Here is an 18,265-nt window from a genome sequence, read left to right as displayed (position 1 = left end):
CTGACATCACAATGCTGAAGAGCCAGACTTCATAGTTTTCATAGTTTTCAGGTTACCGTAGCAGCAGTTCTGTAGCCACTGTGCAAACTGGGGTTTTTAATATGTTTCAATCTGTATTAATGTGTGTCTTTACTACAACACAAGTGTCTGTCAAAACAAGTAACTGTAGTCTCAAGAAACATTTATTAGAAAATCAAATTAAATTTTAAATTTAGAAATTATTTTCAAACATTATTCAGATGGAAGCAAAAACGACAAGCAGGAAGTGACTTTGACACACCTGATATAGACAGAGAGGTTTTAGCTTTAATTTAAAATTAAAACAAAACAAAATTGCCAAAACAAATGCTTATCACATCCCAAATGTACTCTGATTAGAATTCCACAAAACAATCCACACTAATCTTCAAGTTTTGTCTGCACTTGCAACTAATGTTGTGTTCATAAAAGTATGTTTTAACAGAGATCTGAGCAGCACAAAGGTTTTTAGTAGAAACTTCCATTACATTTTGTCATATTCACCAACATACAGTATGGTGTTGGAGTTCTGGGTAAAATGGTACAGAGTGCTTATTGCTAGAAAATAAAATGCATATTTTAAACATCTGCTCTTATTTTAAAAAGTGCACTTACTGATGAAGGACCACATGTAGACACCAAGGAGCTTTGAATCTTATTTAAATCAACTATGGCTTGCATGTCTTCAATGCCTGCTACTGGCTTGTGCAAGACCGTGAAATAGATCTCTGCTATTAATAGTCATCAGGCTAATTACGCTAAAGTGCTGAAAGTATCTAGGTGTGTACTTCTAAGAAACGTCTAACCCTGGGAACAAAACAAGAAGGAAGAACACAAAAACCATTATAGTTGCAGGTCAAAACTGGAATTTTTTCAGAGTCCTCCATTTAAAATGATGCCTTCTGGAGTGTATTTGATGTAGGACGGCAATATAAACAGCACAGAAACTCGGGGCAGTTTCACAAATCAGTGAGCCATCAAACTAAATTACTGCTGACATGTGAATGGACTGCTGTACCATCCCCGTTGGAGGGCTTGCTAATAGTGCCATAAACACGTCGACTTAATAGGAAATTTCGTGTTGATGGATTAGAAACACAGCATCACCAAAAAAAATGTTGTGCGCAATGATAACAGACGTGCTGAGCTGGTCACGGAAGATTTCATTTTAAAGCGATGGTCTCATGGGAAGCCCGGGACGTTTTGGTATCACACAAAAGGTAAGATGGTTTCTGTTGTTATTTTATTTTACATTTGGTGTGCTTCGAAGCAAAGTGGGCCAATGAGGAAGCTTGTGTTTCACACTGTATTGCAATCTGTTGGTTTGCAAGCATCAAAAGCAGCACACTAAAGTGATTATACAGTCTCAAGCCATATTTTCTGCCAGTGTGAGAGATTTTGTTACATATCATACAGGGGTTATTTTCCAATACCAGATAAGGCTGTATGTTATAAAAAGTTTAAAAGTCTTTTTTTATTACAGTGCCAAGTGTCATTTTTTATTAGCATATCAAGATCAGGCACGTTGCTTTATCATTATGACTGGACACAGTACGTCAACCATGCATAAAGATGTAGCCAGAGTGTACACATCACATGGGTGAAAATTATTGCTCTGATCCAGTATATTGCTGTGCTAGTTTTACTGTTTTTTTTATTTGTAATATTCCTTATTATAGCCATTATAATTATTAATCAATATGTTTATAATATATTATCTACTGCATAATAGATATTATATAATTAATTCCTACAGTGTAAAATTATCTGAGGGAATTTACTTTTTCATTTTTTGATACTTTTAGAAACTATTTACTGCTCTAATAACAGAGCAAACGGTGAATGTGCTCCATAAACCATCTTAGAAAGCTGTGGCTTCTTTAGAAACAAATAATTTCTGTGCTTTTGTATTTTATGTATCAGATGAGCTGGTTTTCAAGTGAGAGCCACATTCATGAAACTGTAACAACTTATCTAGGTGCAAGATATACTCAAATAAGAATGCCTGTTGCTACCACAGGAACTCAAAAGCTTTCTGTATTTGCTAAGTTCTGAGGATAGGAGTTAAGTTTCTCAGAAGTATCACTTTTCTAGTTTTCTCTAATTTTATTTAAATTTTAGCACTATGGCAAAAGTATCCACCTGTTTTAAGTAAATGTTCTGTCTTTAAAAGGTTACAATGATCACTTGGTTTTAAAACTCACCTTTCATGAAAGCTTTCAGTATTTTGCAGATAGTAAAAAACACTTTTGGACTTGCTCACCTCCTCAATACATATTCATTATGTACAGTAACAAGGATTGTTTTAACAGCCTTCAGCATCTTAATGGGTTTTCCCTTTAAATAATTTCAGTTGAAGGAAGACTGTTTAGAAATGTTCATTCTTCATGGCTTTTTAGAAAAGAATACAAATGTTTGTCTGGAAAGTGTGTATAGGAATTGTTTCTCTGTTTTCGGTGAGTTTGAAACCTCTGGAGTGTTTCACCCTGAAACGACAGGAGATAGGACATATGATAGATGTTCCAGTTTTTGATTATTTTGTAATAACTTATGATGTGAATTTCTGCTTGTAAGCATTATTTAAATCATTCCATTACGTTTGTGTTACCTTTGCCATTTGCAATCTACACAGAGTTCTTCCTACAAAAACCCATATAATAGCAGAGGAATTAATTATTACTTTTGTGAGTAAATACATTGGTGTTTTCAGGCCACCTGTTTACAGTATTTACCCTTTGCAATCAATACCCATCCTTCTTCTTGGATTTACAGATTCAATTAATCAAAACTTCATTGTGAAATAGAGTGCATTAACAGAAAAAACAGTACAGCTAATACTTATAGTACAGGCTGAATCTTTTGATTGAGATTTTAGTCTAGTTGTCAATTCAGTTTAGCAACTAAAACTGAGTGTCTTATATTATGTAATAGTTTTAAAACCTAATTAAAAGTTAGCTAACTACATTTCTGTATTTGATTGTTAAAGACATAATCTACAGTACTGTATATACAGTGTTTCACAATACTTAATTGTGAAACATGATCTAAACTTTAGCCCAGAAAATCTTTGGTAGTGGCTGTGAACTGGCAGGAAGCAGTGTCTTGTGGTTTTCTGTGAGAGAACAGTTGCAAACAACCTGCATTTGACACCTCTAGCTAAAATGATATGGAATGTAAAAAAAGGTTGTGATTCTGATCTAAAAAGTAAGAATTTGTATTGTGAAGTTTACCGAAGTCTAAATTTCAAAGGCTATGTTATTCATAACTGTGATTTAAGTATTTCTTACATCTGAGTGCTTCTTTACACTTCTTTTCAATTCACTATTTTGTTATTGCCCCTGCCATAACCTGCCTTCCTAATGGAAGTATGAGACGACCAGCAGTGAGCCTGCAGACAATTTGTAGTTCTGCCTTTTATAAACTTTCCAGTGACGTTTGTATTGCTTAGAGGCATATTTAGCCTAAAAGTCCTTTTAAGGTTGCATGAAGTTGCTGTCTTTCACCACTGTATTAAGGAGCCAAGGCATACATAGATATAAAAATATTTCCTCCAGCTCCAGAAATTCTTATAACAGCACTTTTTTTTCAGTATTTCAGTGAGGAAAACCCATTCTTTACAAAAGGTATTTATTGAGCATTAGATGACATCGCGTCACTGGTCTTCATTTCCTGTCCTTTGAGGTGCTTGTGTACTCAGGGCCAGCAGGACGTCCTGGGTAGAAATCATGTTGACCTCCTGATGTCCTGGTGCAGGTGGAGGTTTAGGAGGATTGTATCCCAAATGTCTTCTGTGGTCTATTGCAGAGATAGTCTTAAACATCCCTTCCTTGCCATTCATCTGATATGTTTATTAATTAAGAGTGAGTGTGAATTGTCTGTATAGAGGACTGATAAGGTGTGGAGTAAGGGGAGTGGTGTGGCATGAGCATGCTTCATGTTCCCAGTTGAAAGTCAGGAAAAATAATGTCTGTGCTGAACTGACACTTTTCCAGACTTGTGAATTATTTCTTTAAAGAAATATTGCCCTGCTCCAACTGCAAGACATGCACTTCAAGGACTGTACAGTGCAGTACCTTGCAAAAAACATACAAATAACAGAACCATGCCAAAATACTGTGCAATAAATGGCGATGATAATAAAAATAATCCCTTACACCTTTATAGCGCTTTCCTGGACACTTCACTCAAAAACTTTACAGGTAATGGGGTCTCCCCTCCACCACCACCAATGTGCAGCCCCACCTGGATGATGCGACGGCAGCCATATTGCGCCAGAACGCTCACCACACATCAGCTCTCGGTGGGGAGGAGAACAGAGTATTGAAGCCAATTCATAGTTGGGGATTATTAGAAGGTCATGATTGGTAAAGGCCAAATTTGGCCAAGATGCCAGGGTAATACCCCTACTCTTTTCAAGAAGCACCCTGGGATTTGTAATGACCACAGAGAGTCAGGACTTTGGTTTTACGTCTCATCTGAAGGACAGATTGTGATAAACCCATGCTCTCTATATTGAACACATATGATGCCCAGGAAGAAGTTTAAGTTTGATCCACCTCTATTAGTGGCCCTGGAAATATAGCATGTAACCTTATTGTAGTGGGCTCAATGTGTTCAGAACTGCAAAGCATTCTACTGTCATGGTAGTAGCAGGGTTTCTTTGATGTAGCCTTCTGGGTGCAGTTACAGAGTCTCCTTTAGTGGAAGAGACAGAAAGCTCTATTTATTTGATAAAGTACTATATGGTGCCAAAAGACTGATATAAGTCTATATATCTCTGTTGATAATGTTGAATCATGGCCTGCTTAAATTAAGGATGCTTTCTGTCAAAGGCATTTTTTTACAATGGTAATACAGAACTACAGCATGCAGTGGATTACACAGTAATACAGCACCTCTTCATATTAATTATTCAAAATATTTCTGTGTTTGAAACCTATTTTTAAAATCCACCATGACCAAAAAGTGTCTAAGCCCACATACTTTACCATAATAATCAAGACTTGTATGAGTAGAATTTTCCATTTGTTTTCAGGAAATGCTGCATTTGTACAATCTACTTAAAACAATCTTTATACTTTACATATATCCTTTCCTCTGTCTCAAGAAATAAAAAGAAAAAATGCTTAATCAAGCATTATTTTGAATAATAAACATTCTGTAAAACTCGATAAAGATCAGAGAGGATGTACCTAAATGTGTTGGTGACAATTAACACATCCATAAAATATGTTGTTTGGTTTCGTACTTGTGGCTCCACACATCTATAACTAAACATAACTCTTTTTCCTACCCATATTAAAGAAGGGAGGTGCTATCATAGATTTTCTATTAATTCATTTCTTACAGGAAGCAATATCAAGATTTAATGAATAAATTTGAAGAACTTAAGGGGTGCAAACGTCTGATAAATTTTTCACTGGTCTTAACTAGATTTTGTAGCATAAATCTAAAAGTCATTTGCATATAGTTAGGATCATAATGTTGAACACTGCATGTTTTAGAGATGTTATATTCATGTCACATTTTGCTAAAGAATCCTGGTGGTCCACAATTCATTTGAATATATAGCACTAGATCAGTCATTATAATAATAAGCAGCCATGTAAATGTCTCAAAACAAGCAGTATAAAAGTGACATAGATTTGCACAACTCACAGATATGAACTGAGATACTTAAAATTGTATTGTTAACAATTGTTTTGAGTACTCATTTATATTACTGTACAGTATATTGTTTGTATATTGGTACACTATGTAAAATGTTTTTGAATCAAAGGACAAAAAAGTAAACTTGTTGTGCATGATTCCTGACAAATTTAATATGCACATATAAAGTATGTTCCTTGTTTCCTTTTCACTGTACTTCATTGCATACAGATGACTCATCATCTCTGTTGCTTGATTAACTAGTTAGAAATGGCAAGTCTATTTTCAGTAGCGCATCAGAATCCTGCCAATCTAAACATTTTCCCCAAATTCTCTTTCAATGTCGGCAAAAACAATTTAGTTCACTCTGCCAGATAGCTTAATAAAACCTTAAAATACTTTATTTCTTCATCTCCTTTTTGTTCTTTTTGTGAATAAAAAAGATCATTTGCTAATTTCCATGACAAAAACATGGAAAACATAGAAAACTAGCTGCATGACTATTTGCACCAGCACATGTGTGATATGAACAGTGTTCGACGCTTGTTCATCTTCAGTCTCAACGTTTAGAGCATTAAGTGAAATATGGACCATTCAATATTACTATCCAATCTTGGATCGTGAAAATGTATTTTTTGTCTTTCAGGCAAGTCTGAGCTTCTGCTACCTTGCCTACGGGCACCAAAACATAAACTAGCAACCACTCTGACTCACAGTGCCTAATATAAGAAGCTAGCTAACAATACAAAATGCCCATATCCTATAAATGAATTGCAAAAGCAGAAATAGTCTCTGAATAGTGTCACTCCTTCCATATTCGTTGTTTTATCTTTTATTTTTTTCCTGATCATAGAGGTTGTTTTGTCCCACAGCAGGTATGTAATGCTCTGAAATAGTAAAATATTTTGACTGCAAATGAAACATTGAAACTTCAGGAAGTGGCACCTAAGTGAGTCATATATTTGAAGTTTCTTTCTTTCATACAGCCATTCTGAACTCATAAAGACCTCTACATCCTTAAAAGTGACCGTGGAATAACTGTACTGGGCACATCAATTTTAGCGTTCCAATAAATGTCACACATCATACAGAGACATAAATATCTGCATATTTGGCTCTTGACTTTCAAGAAGATTTCATTCTGATTTAGGGAGATTTCCCTTCAAGGTCTTACATACATATAAATATTCCAAACCAAAAGTTAAATCAGTTTAGCTATCAAGTTATATTAAATTGTACATTTGATACTGTTCTGTTGAGCTAAATCAAAAAATACTAGTCCTCTAACTTCGGGTTATGTGTAATACCATAAAGAGATGCATGTTCCTTCTTTGCGGTGTATTCTTATTCTGCGTTTTCTTGTAGATGTTATTATAGGATATTGTAAGTGACTATTGAAGTGTCTTGAAGAATCTCGATACAATGGGTAACACCTGGCTATTGTCAACATTTCCAGTTATTGGGAGTTTTAAAGCAAGGAGATGTTTGCTGCGATATAAGGGTGCGAGATTTAGTGATCCATTATAATTGTAAATGTTACCATGGTTTATGTTAGTTAATTAAGTTCTGGGTAAAAAATTAAGTGTCAATCAACAGTCCAGGATCATAAAACACGTCATAAAACAGGCAGATGGAGAAAAATTGAGACAGAAATAAGACACAGAAATAGAGAGTCTAGAGGTCCTTGTCCAGATCATCGGGAAAGGCAGATTGAAGACAGATTTCTATTCTGTTGTTATTTCTATTCTTTTGTTTTAGGGAACTCTGATTTCCTGTATAGAAAATCCTAAGGTTAAAAACTGTCTCTCCTGGTTGGTGAGTGCAGTTTTTAGAATAGGGAGATAGGTTCTCATTAAGCACCGTTGTTTACAGAGGGAGAGATTTAACCGTAGCACTATTCTGTTTAGTTTTGGCATTTGTAGGTGTTATATAAGAGCTGAATATTTGCTAGCAGTCTGAGGTTTTCTGGATGGTCAAGATATGGGTCTCTGGAACACCGGGTTAGTAAATTCATACATAGTGTAACTTGTCTTATTTATGTTTTGTGTTATTTAGTGTGTGTATTGTCATTGTTAATAAATATTTATTTAACCCAGTGTGCCTGAGGAACTTAATTTCCTCCAATTATACCAACTGCTCTGGTATATTTTTGGTAAAATGTTTACAATTATTTAACTTTTTATTGATGAATCCACTATTTTGGAAATTGCACCATTTTCATAACCCCTATTCATAACAATATTTTAGATGCCCTCACTTATATGTTTTTTCTATGCCTGATAATTATCCGTTTCCTAAACTCAGATATTGAAAGTTATAATTCTAAAATGGCTTTGGCCTCCTTGTGCAGTATTTGTATATAAAGTCAAATGAATTATTCTTTTGGAAGTCATCCAGTTTTCTATACATAGTTAAACTGTTTTCAATGTAATATTATGTTAGCTGATGAAACCACTCTAGTATAACGTTATTAATGAGTTTCAGTTGAATTTAATTAGATTATTTTATTTCCTACATTGAAAATGTAACAACATGGAGTTTCCAGGAAACATTTTTGTTGTTTTTTAACAGTTGTGAAAAAACAAACTAAATGTATTACATATTACACATTTGTGGTTTATGAGTGTTTCACAACCAAAAAACCATTGTTCAACCAAGGTAAACTTTGTTCATGTTAAATACTGAGGGAGTTTTGCCTCATTGTAATTCATAAGTCCATAATTCCACCCAAACTATCTACCATAACAAAAGCTGTTAAAGCAAAAACCCAGTATTACATGATGTTCATTCATAAAAAAATGCTCTGTTATATTGTTCATAAGTAATTTGGGTATTTAGCTGAGTAGTCATAGAAAGAAAAAGGCTTCTACACTAAATGTATTAATTATTTTATGTGCATTTTTTTTTTAATTTCATGATTAGAGGGCATTTTAAACCTATCTGCCCAGTACATTTCTCAACACACCCACTTTTTACTTTGGTGAACCGGGGAAATCTGACAGAGACTTAGCTTTCTGTATTCCTCCCATCAAGTTTTGATTACCCCAGGGTTATCGAAATACAAAGATGTTGATAGAATACCTGTTAGTGTGTTTGTGTTTAGAACTTTGCTGAGATCGGAATACAGATGGTACTTTTCAAATACTCCTCATTTCAGTCCATAAATAAATAGCAAGATTGCAGACTGAATAAATAGGATTTGCATCTGCGTTTCTGGCCTTGGGGTACATTAAGAGTAGAAGCTTTTATTGCCACTTAGAGCATGTTCCTGCTACTGGCAATTGTGAACCATGTGGTCAGAGAAAGCAACAAAACACATGGAGGAGCACTGCAAAATGTGACTCATACACATCACATCTCTCATTTTTTCTGCTTCACCCACTTTCCTAGCACTGAAGCAGACTCCACCTTGAGCATATTTACACAGAATAGCTTGACTTTCATTTCTCTCATCGTGACAGAAGGGTGTGATTGGGAGGAACGTTTAAAATACTTTTTAGATGTTGGTGCCATATTTGTGTGTACAGTATGTACTGTATTTTTAGTTCGTTTTAAATCTACAGTACAGTGGAACTGTACATTTAAATTCACTCAGTGCGTCTCATTAATAATTGATTAGTAGTTGATCTGAGAACAAGTATTTAAACACTATTATTCCTTTCAAATTTAAACATTATATAAAAGATGTGTTCACCGCAAATTCCAGTCAATTACAGAGAAAATTAAGTTAGGTGGATGCTAAGAGTTGTAAAGTTACATTCCTGGAATGTTTAAATCTATTGTACTCATCATACATAACATTTTCCAGAACCCTTAGCTTTTAGTGTTGTTCTGTTGTTTTAATGTTTTTCCTTGTTAATGCATTATTCTATACTTAAATTGTAGCCTTTTTGATTAAGGCTAACAGTAAATCCTGACGACAAGTAATGTTAATGGATATGAACATTTGACAATGAGATCTTTAGTATTTCTTAAGGATTAGCAAATGCTATTATACTTTTGTGCTGCTCATGTATAATCTGTCCCAAGTTGTGATTTTTTAAGTTTGTGAAGATTTTGATCAATTTGAATTAAAGATTTATTAACAACATTTTTGGGGGTTTTAATAATAGTAGAATACACCAATGAGGTATTTGAATAAATTGTTGATGCTCAGAGTTCACAGTATTCTTCTATGTGTGAATCCTGTGTCTAAAATGTTTGCACAGCAGTGTTGTTATCTTCAAAGTTCACTCTAAGAAATATAAGGTAGTCATATTACTGTTGCATTTGTCCAAGAGCGAGGAAAGCACATGTTCTTTTCCTTTGTAATTTCCTTTGTCAAATTGCTTCACCTGGTACTTTGTGTGCATCACAAATATAGCTGTCCATTTCTGACATTGTTCTTAGCTCTGAAACAAAACATTAAATAATGGCATGTTGTGTCTGTGTACGCGATGTGATGAGGTTTATAGAATAATGTTTCTCTGTAAAATATGTGAAAGACTGAACACAATCAAAGTCTATGTGAAAACCCAGAGGAAAATGCTTAAAAAACAGCTTGCAACACAAAATTTCAAAATGTATCTGTGATCAATAGATACCAAGGTAAGAACATAGTAAAATCAACTGAAGCATTCTATCACTTTGGGGATTTAAGTTTTTCTTTGCTTTCAGTATTGACTGATTTTAATCCTAAATTCACATGCCAAACTTGCAAAACACTGCTCCTGAATGTATGGTATGTGAATAAGTAATATGCCTCTCACTGTAGTGCACTCTATTACTAGTTAATACTTAATAAACAATGCCCTACATTTAGTGTTCTGGAAGTGAAAGTGCCATATTCAAGGTACAATATCACCATTTAACCTTCAAACCTGTCAAAGGCAGACGTGTTCCCTAAAGAGCAGGTACCACCCATTAAGGTGAGTTTTTTTGACCAAGTTAAGTTTAAGCTGTGACAATTGTTAGACCAATAATAATTCAGCAAAGGCCACATTAGATAAGGTTCTTGTTAGCTCTGGCACACTGGCTTACAGGAAGCAGTGCACTATGACATCACGGGTAAGTTCTGTGTATAAACTAACCACAAGAATGCAGCGTGTCAGCCAGGGAGTGTGAGCAGAAACAGAGGGCTCTTTCTTAGGTATGGGAAATGAACACACGCTGCCTTGTCTGAAAAGCGGGCTGTTCTATATGAGTGAATCGAAGGCCAGGTGGAGGAAAAGGCAGGTCTGTACACAGCACTTGAGTGGGAGTGGTGTCTTTAAGTATGCCTTCGGAGTGGAACTGTGCTGCCTCTTCAAAAGAGGAGAGAAAAGCTTAAACCTGAAAATCAAAAAGGAAACAAAGTATTGAAAGAAAAACGTTTTCGTTTACTGGCTGGTGAGTGCCTAATGGTTTGTTCCTTTATCACATTATGTAAGGTAAATTCTGTATTTTGTTGTTGTGAAATTAGGAAGCTAATATTGTACTTTTCTTTTCTTGAAGATCGGATAGTCGGATTACCTATAGCCTATATTATTGTATGTCATTGGTATCCTTTGACCAGCTCTTGATTAGCAAAGACAAATTTAGGAAAGATCAATTCTATCCTACTTCTATACTCTCTATAGAAGTCCTATTTTAGTTGGTAAAAAAACTCTTTCCACATAACCATTGAAATGTTGCATACATAGAATTCCATATTCATAAACAAGATTAATGGAAAGTATATCAGGATTCTATTTTTATTGTCCTAAGATGGTGATATGACTTATTCTTCAGTATCCAGTCTGACTTTCAATACGAACTGCACACATCTGGGTAACCTGTGCAGACTCAAGTACATTGAGCAGTTTCTTGTGCTATGATGGAATACACAGAAATGGGTAAAATAAATATTTTTCTGATTCCCTGCCCATAAGTGCCGACCAATGTTTATTATACTGGTTTTCAAACAGTAAGGTACATTTTTATCAGAAGTAAAGACAGCATAATTTGTAGCCACAGTATGGAATCACGTAGACTGTCAACAGTTGAAATATAGGGGTAAATTATTAAAATAAGAGATATCTCGTGTATTGGATTATGCCACATTGAAAATTATTGACACAGAAATGTTATGCTCACACACAAAAAAAGCAAATAGACAAAGAAAAATTTCGAAAAAATTAAAAAAGGATCTGATTTAGAGCCTGTGAAGGCTCTTTTGACAGCAGTTTTAAAGATATTTACCGTTTCGCAAAATTCCTAGACACAGTAACCCACATATGTGCATTAGACAGTAAGTGATAAATAATAAAATAATTTATAAAATAATAGGAAATACAAAGTAGTTAAACCATTAAACACTTTGTGTATCTCAAGGTGACATTATATAAATAAAGACAAGGTCACATAAGCCAGCTGGTCAGGCAAATGAATAAAAATGTCTACTTTGTGTTTGATCATTAAAAAAAGCTTGTCTCAGTTTGTTACATTTATATACTGCCTCTCTTTCCTTAAGATATTTATACACAGACTTTTTTGCTTGTTTAATCTAAAATGTGAAAAGTAGAAACTAAACATAAGTTTTGAGGTGCAGCAAGAAGCTCTCATCTAGTTTCAAGAAGGGTTTCAAGATTTATTTTAAGTAGAAACCCTTCCCATGAAAAGACTTAACATTTCCAAGATACACAAGTACCTTAATCATCACTGAAAAACAGGTTTTTAATTTAGTTAGAGGAATATTTACTTCTAACTAATCTAGATATCTTAAGTGGAGTGCTGAAAAATAACCCCTTGTGATTCTGCTTCCTTAAATGTTTTAATCTTTTTGACAAGCCAAAAGGTTATTATGAGGGGACTGTGTTTTTGACATTAGAAAAGGTCAGAAGTTCGTACCGCATTACTTGTAGTTGGAACACATGCTGTACTTATTTAAGCTTTAACTTGAAATTAACAGACTATTGAAGGTGGCTGGTGAGGTTTGGCAGTAATTCTTGGTGACACCTTTCCTTATACATGTAATGTTCTAAATATTTTCTGTCAAGGACATAATGCTGAGATCCCCACAAAGGCAATGAAGACTTGTTTTGACTCATGCAAACATGTCCTTTTGGAAAAGTCTTGGAAGGAATGAGGCAGGCTGGCTCTGAAATAATTTGATAGGGCAGATATTTCATCCATCCAGATAAGCTTAAAAAATGAGATCTAATTATTCTGTGATCATATATTCTTCTGTGTTTCAAAACATAGTGCATTCTTTCCACTGAAACTGTTTTGAAATCTGGACAAGATATACTTTGTGCTGACACCTCTGAATCACTAGGGCAAAATTAAAACAATGTGGTTAGGTGTTACCACTTTCAACAGTATGATAAATTATCAATGATCAGGTTTTCCAAATGAGCACTAATACGTAAATGGCTCACCTTCGAAAGGGGGTTGAAAGGCTTCTTTCAGTTTATGTGGTCTGACCACTTGCTATTTAACACCTTTACAGGTTCAAATTCAACCCGTTTCAATGGATTAATTAATTCAAAATTAAAATCAAAATGCTGATGAAACAGAAACCCTGGTATATAAACAACAGTTTAAAACTCAAGATTAAGCTAATAATTGCAAGGCAGGTTTGAGCCTAGGACTCCACTTATTGGCGATCAGAATTATTGGAGAACAATAATAAATCAAGTAAGCCTAAATACTGACGATTAACATCCACACCATTAAATAGCTATGAGTATTTTAGGGCTTGTCATGTTACACAAGGGACATTCCACAAATTTCTTGAAAAGGAAGAATTCTGTGTTGATATACATGAAACCTTGTGGATGTACTGCATCATAAACATCTGAAAATTAAAAAGTGTAGATACTTGCATCTTTAAGCTTTCCTTTCAGAAAAAAAACAGGTGTCTTTGTTTCTTTGGCACCGCTATCTCCTCAATGGTTTCCAGTAGCAGCAAGTGCAGCTTCCTGTTGTTCATGGTGAATGATGGCAGGCAGGAAGACTATGCAATTAGAAGCACAGCAATTTCACACATTTGTGGCTAAAACGAGTAGCAACTGACAAGGTTCTGCAGTTGCTGTGGCTCAGAGGAGATTAACTGCAAGAACCCAGCGGTTTTGTTGTCTTACCAACCCATATATCATACTCATGGAACGAACTTAATTTAGCGATGCTTTGCTAAATGAACAACTTGAAACAACAAATTCCAAAGATTTTAATGTCACACACGGGACACCTGCTCATAAGTTATATACACATACATCAGCATGCCAAGAAACCTGTATCAAGACCAACATACTGTACTGTGGGTAGAACCCAGAAAAATATTTCTGGACTATCTCGACTGAGGTATAAGTGTTTATACTTGTGGCTGGGTGGCAAAGTAAAATTACAGCTCTCATTGTAGTACTGAAAGCAAAGAAAAATAAAAACTGTAACCTGGGATTTAGGGACTGGAAAAAATCTATTCATTTTTTTCTCTTTCTCCACAGATATTTCCTTTTATGAACAAGTTCCTCAGTGAATTCTCCAGTCATTGTTGGATCTGAATAGAATGGTTTAAAATAGAGCTGGAAAGCAGATGGAGACTCGTGAAAGAGCTGTTCCAAAGGGAATCTCGCTGGGAGTAAATAGGCCGATTCTGAAAACCCTTCAACCATCAAGACCTAAATTCTATATGTTTTACTCTGGAATCTGAACTGAACTCAGGCAGTAAAACTGTCTTTAATCTCCATTGTTTTTGTCAACTTAGAGCTGGAAGAGTGGCATACTCCACACAGGAGTAAAGAGATTATTTAGACCTCGAAATTCTTGTTCAGTTCTTATTTCCTGCACCAGACACTCTGAGGTTAATAGGAAGCACCTTCTTGCACCAACGACAACAATCAAAACTGTTACAAAAACACAAGAGGAAATCACCCACGATTTTAAAACATCATGAAAATGAACTGATCCTTGCAGACTTTTGGGGACACTTCTTCACTTCTTTTGTTCTTTTTTTACCAACACAGTCCTGAAACAAGCCTGTCACAGCAGAAACCCGCTTCCTGTTTAAATTGTGACACCACCGCGCTTGTCCAGTTGTGTTTTTATCTGCTAACACCATTCGCTTGTCCTCTCCCATCTGTTCATGAGCTGTGGGGCAATTTTGTACGCCTAAGTGTTGAAACATGAGGAATGAGATTTTGAAATTTTTCAATGACTTGTGGAGCACTTCCATATCCAAGCATGACCAAGGGATTTACAACACAGTGTGCCTGGTGGTCTTGCTGGCTCTGCCTCTGGTGGTGCTCTTTACCTCTGTAGTGGTGTGTTGTCACTGCTGTTGCAGCCGGCGGACTGGGTGCTGCTCCTGTTGTGCCTGCTGTGGTGGCAATGAGCAGTCAGCCAAAGCAAAGACAGACAAAAAGAAGAAAAAGAAGAAAAAGCCCAAAAATGAAGATTTGTGGATTTCTGTTAAACCAGGGCCAATGACCCCAGACAGAATGGCACTGACAACGGTCTAACATGGGCAACATATGAGAACACATTTGAACCTGCTGATTTTTAGTGATTTATTTATTTCCACTTCATTGTTATCGGCCTCTACATCCTTAAACACTTATACACTTACACTGTATTCAGTATTAGGTCATGTGTTTTAAGAGGAATCGAAACTACCAGCATTGCAATCATGTAACCCTTTAGAGGAATACCAATTCCAGGATATTTTTTTATACTTGGTGCCAATAAGTACATTTAGATTGGTGCAAGGGTCAAGGGCTGAAATTTTCCTAAATTTGACCTAAATCTGGACACAACCATGCTTGAGACTCCTTTGAGCATCTGTGGGTTTCCTGGAAGTCAAGTGCTCAGCAGTAAAGGCTATGCCTGAGAATGCAAAGGGCTCATGAATTTCTGTACTTCCTAGTAGAGAGCTCAATGGGGTTTTCACGGCTATCTGTGAACCACAATTTTGAGCTAAATATGACAATTCTTCAGTTTGTTGGCTGTTTCCCTGTTATTCTCAGTTTGAAATTACGCGCTCACTTCCCTTTTAAGAGAACTGCCTTTCCAGTAGTTTTATTTTGTTTGGTTTTGTCTGTATTAGGCATCTGCTCAATAAAGGAACTTGCCTGTCTTTATTCTGGCTAATAATCAGAAAATATTTCAAGTCAAAACAAAACACTAAAAAGACATTTAAAAGAATTAAATATATATGAAACGTATATATGAAATATATAAGAAAAGTATGACTTCCAAAAAGAACTATTGCATCTATTACAGAATTTGTATTTTTGTGAGCAACAATTGTATTGTATTTGAGTGTGGAAATTCTTATTTTTATATGCAGTTTCTAATACAACATGCAATGGCTACTAATAAGGCATATTGTTGTCTATATAGAAGATGGCAACCAGTTAAATTAGACTTATTCCACAGCCAGGCAGATGGTGAAAGTACAGGCATATTTGTGTGACCATCCACAATAAGTCCCTTACTTTAGATTCACAGTACCATGGTGCTTAGAAAGAGATCTAAAGGGATTCTATTCACTTTCGAGTTCCAGATGTCCTTTATTCAAAGCTTGGAATGTAATTTGACTTGGCATTTAGTTTCCTTATTGGGTACATTTGCATTGCTGACTTCGCTTTGTAGCTGCCTGCCTCAGTGTTTTCTGCTATTGTATCAGCTAAAATTATTTTCTGCATTATTTCCCACTTTAAACACTTTCCTTCATAGAAAAATGGTGATATTTCGCAGAGGCTGAATACTGATAGACGTCTTAGTTTTGAAGATGAGTCACATTGGTTTTTCTAGTTTGCTCAAGGTCCTTGAGAGTTTCATGTATTTCACTGAGAAATTCTGACTGCTACTTTGCACTAGCATGTTGTTACGGGGGAGGAAAAGCATTTACTAGTAGTTAAGAATTTAGGCAAACATTTTTGATATTGAACCATGTGCACCTTATGTGGTTAAGCTATTAGTTAATGCTTATGCCTCCTACATATGATGATGATGATTAGACTTCGGACACTTTTCCAGCAACAGAACACTGAAGTAAAAGGTGAATTATTTAGGGTGCTTGACAGCAGATTTGTAATATTTATTGCTTAATAGGCCCCTAAAGAGAAGCACATGTGATCTAACTACTTCTTTAAAGGTTATTTCTATAAAAACAAGACTATGCAAGCCGGTGTTGTCTCATGGGTAGGATTCTCTCTCTTTCAAAAACAATTGGACATGATCCTGTTACAAAATTATATGGAATGACTGCTGTAGCTACTGCATGAGCATTAGTGCTATACAGTATATTGATTCACAGTTTTGGAAATGTTTTCTTATTTGTAATTTTGTACAATACACTTTAGAAACTTAACAAAGACAAAATACTGTATTTTTCTATAGTTGTATTAATTTTTCAGTTTTATTTGAGAGTAACATGTGAATATTTTTTAATAAACATTTATTAACTGCTGAAATAATGTGTATGTGGAACTTTTCATGTTAAAATTGTAACAGATATGGTCGTTGCGAACGGCTGTATTGTAATACAATTGAAAGAGGAAGTTCCACGTGTCCATTGAACCTTAACTCACCATTTTTAAAAACCCCACTGGGAAGACAATTGTGAAAATGTCTAAGCAAATCAATGTTATAGCCTGCACTGAAACATGTCCTTCAGTGATAAGCACTTGAACTTTTCAGTCCTGAATTGGGAAGAAATGGAGAAGAGGACCTGATTCAAGTATTCAAAATCCTCAAAGAGTCTCACAAAGTCAACAAAAAGGATGTCTTCAGAATCATCTGTGAAACATGAACCAGAGGACATTAGTGGAAATTACTGGGGAGGTACATGTTAAACTTGAAGTATCGAAGGTTGTCGGGGTCTGAAAAAAAGCACGATGTTGAAGTGGACACCCTGGCTTCTTTCAGGAAGTGGCACAATAAGATCCATAAGCTGGTAGCAATCAAGTGCTACCACTTGATGGTGATCAGAATAGTCACTTAATTGTTTGTATCCTCTCATACCTTCTTATTTTATAAAGTGGCTTGGACACCAGCATTGTATATGTCTACAAGGTAATAGTCACAGATAGTGACAGCACTAGAACTGCTTCCAAACTAATTATTTTGTTTTACAGTATACAGTATATTAACAATATATTGTTTGGAATGATATGAATATGTTGTCCCACACAATATTGGCTTGTGGCAGGCAGTTAAACTTTATAAGCAGTAAAGCACTGACGAAATTAAAAAAGTGCCAAAGAAATAATGTCGAAATTCTGTTTTTCTTCATTGACACACCCAGCAGAAATCCTTTTAACCAGCTGCAGGCCCTGACACCTGTGAGCACAGACCAGGCTTGCTGTGTTAATTCACTACAGGCTTTCAGCGTGCAGAATGTCACATGTAAAATCCCCACCCAGACACTCTGACAAACATATGTACTTCACATTTTTAGCATTTCCATATATGAATTATTTTTTCACCATTTCTAAATGTAGTGGGAGCTCCAAACTGCCACCTTTGAAAGTGATGACAAATATAACCAATGAGAATAACTAGGCATTAAAGTTAAATATGCACATGACATCTGTTTTTAATTATCTCTTTAGACATCACTGCCATTGACTAAAACTGTACTGTTTGCAGTTTAAAT

At 35.4% G+C, this 18,265-nt stretch overlaps 1 protein-coding gene across 3 annotated transcripts; it reads left to right on the top strand.

Annotated features, from left to right (window-relative positions):
* The first annotated feature begins 842 nt into the window (after positions 1-842).
* LOC107078373 (uncharacterized protein KIAA0040 homolog) lies at positions 843-17,878 on the top strand. 3 transcript variants are annotated; one of them, XM_015355395.2, is made up of 2 exons: positions 843-1,238; positions 14,112-17,878. In XM_015355395.2, the coding sequence occupies exon 2, from the start codon at positions 14,790-14,792 to the stop codon at positions 15,123-15,125; it is 336 nt and encodes a 111-aa protein (XP_015210881.1). In that variant the 5' UTR covers positions 843-1,238; positions 14,112-14,789; the 3' UTR covers positions 15,126-17,878. The 3 variants fall into 3 exon arrangements, with proteins under 3 accessions (XP_015210881.1, XP_015210882.1, XP_015210880.1); XM_015355396.2 differs by lacking the exon at positions 843-1,238 and adding an exon at positions 10,694-10,713; XM_015355394.2 differs by lacking the exon at positions 843-1,238 and adding an exon at positions 10,744-11,034.
* Positions 17,879-18,265: the final 387 nt, after the last annotated feature.

This window comes from Lepisosteus oculatus, chromosome 9, assembly GCF_040954835.1.
Source record: "Lepisosteus oculatus isolate fLepOcu1 chromosome 9, fLepOcu1.hap2, whole genome shotgun sequence".
Classification (NCBI taxonomy): domain Eukaryota; kingdom Metazoa; phylum Chordata; class Actinopteri; order Semionotiformes; family Lepisosteidae; genus Lepisosteus; species Lepisosteus oculatus.
Note: the sequence above shows the minus strand (reverse complement) of the source record. Positions and strands in the feature narration are given on the sequence as shown.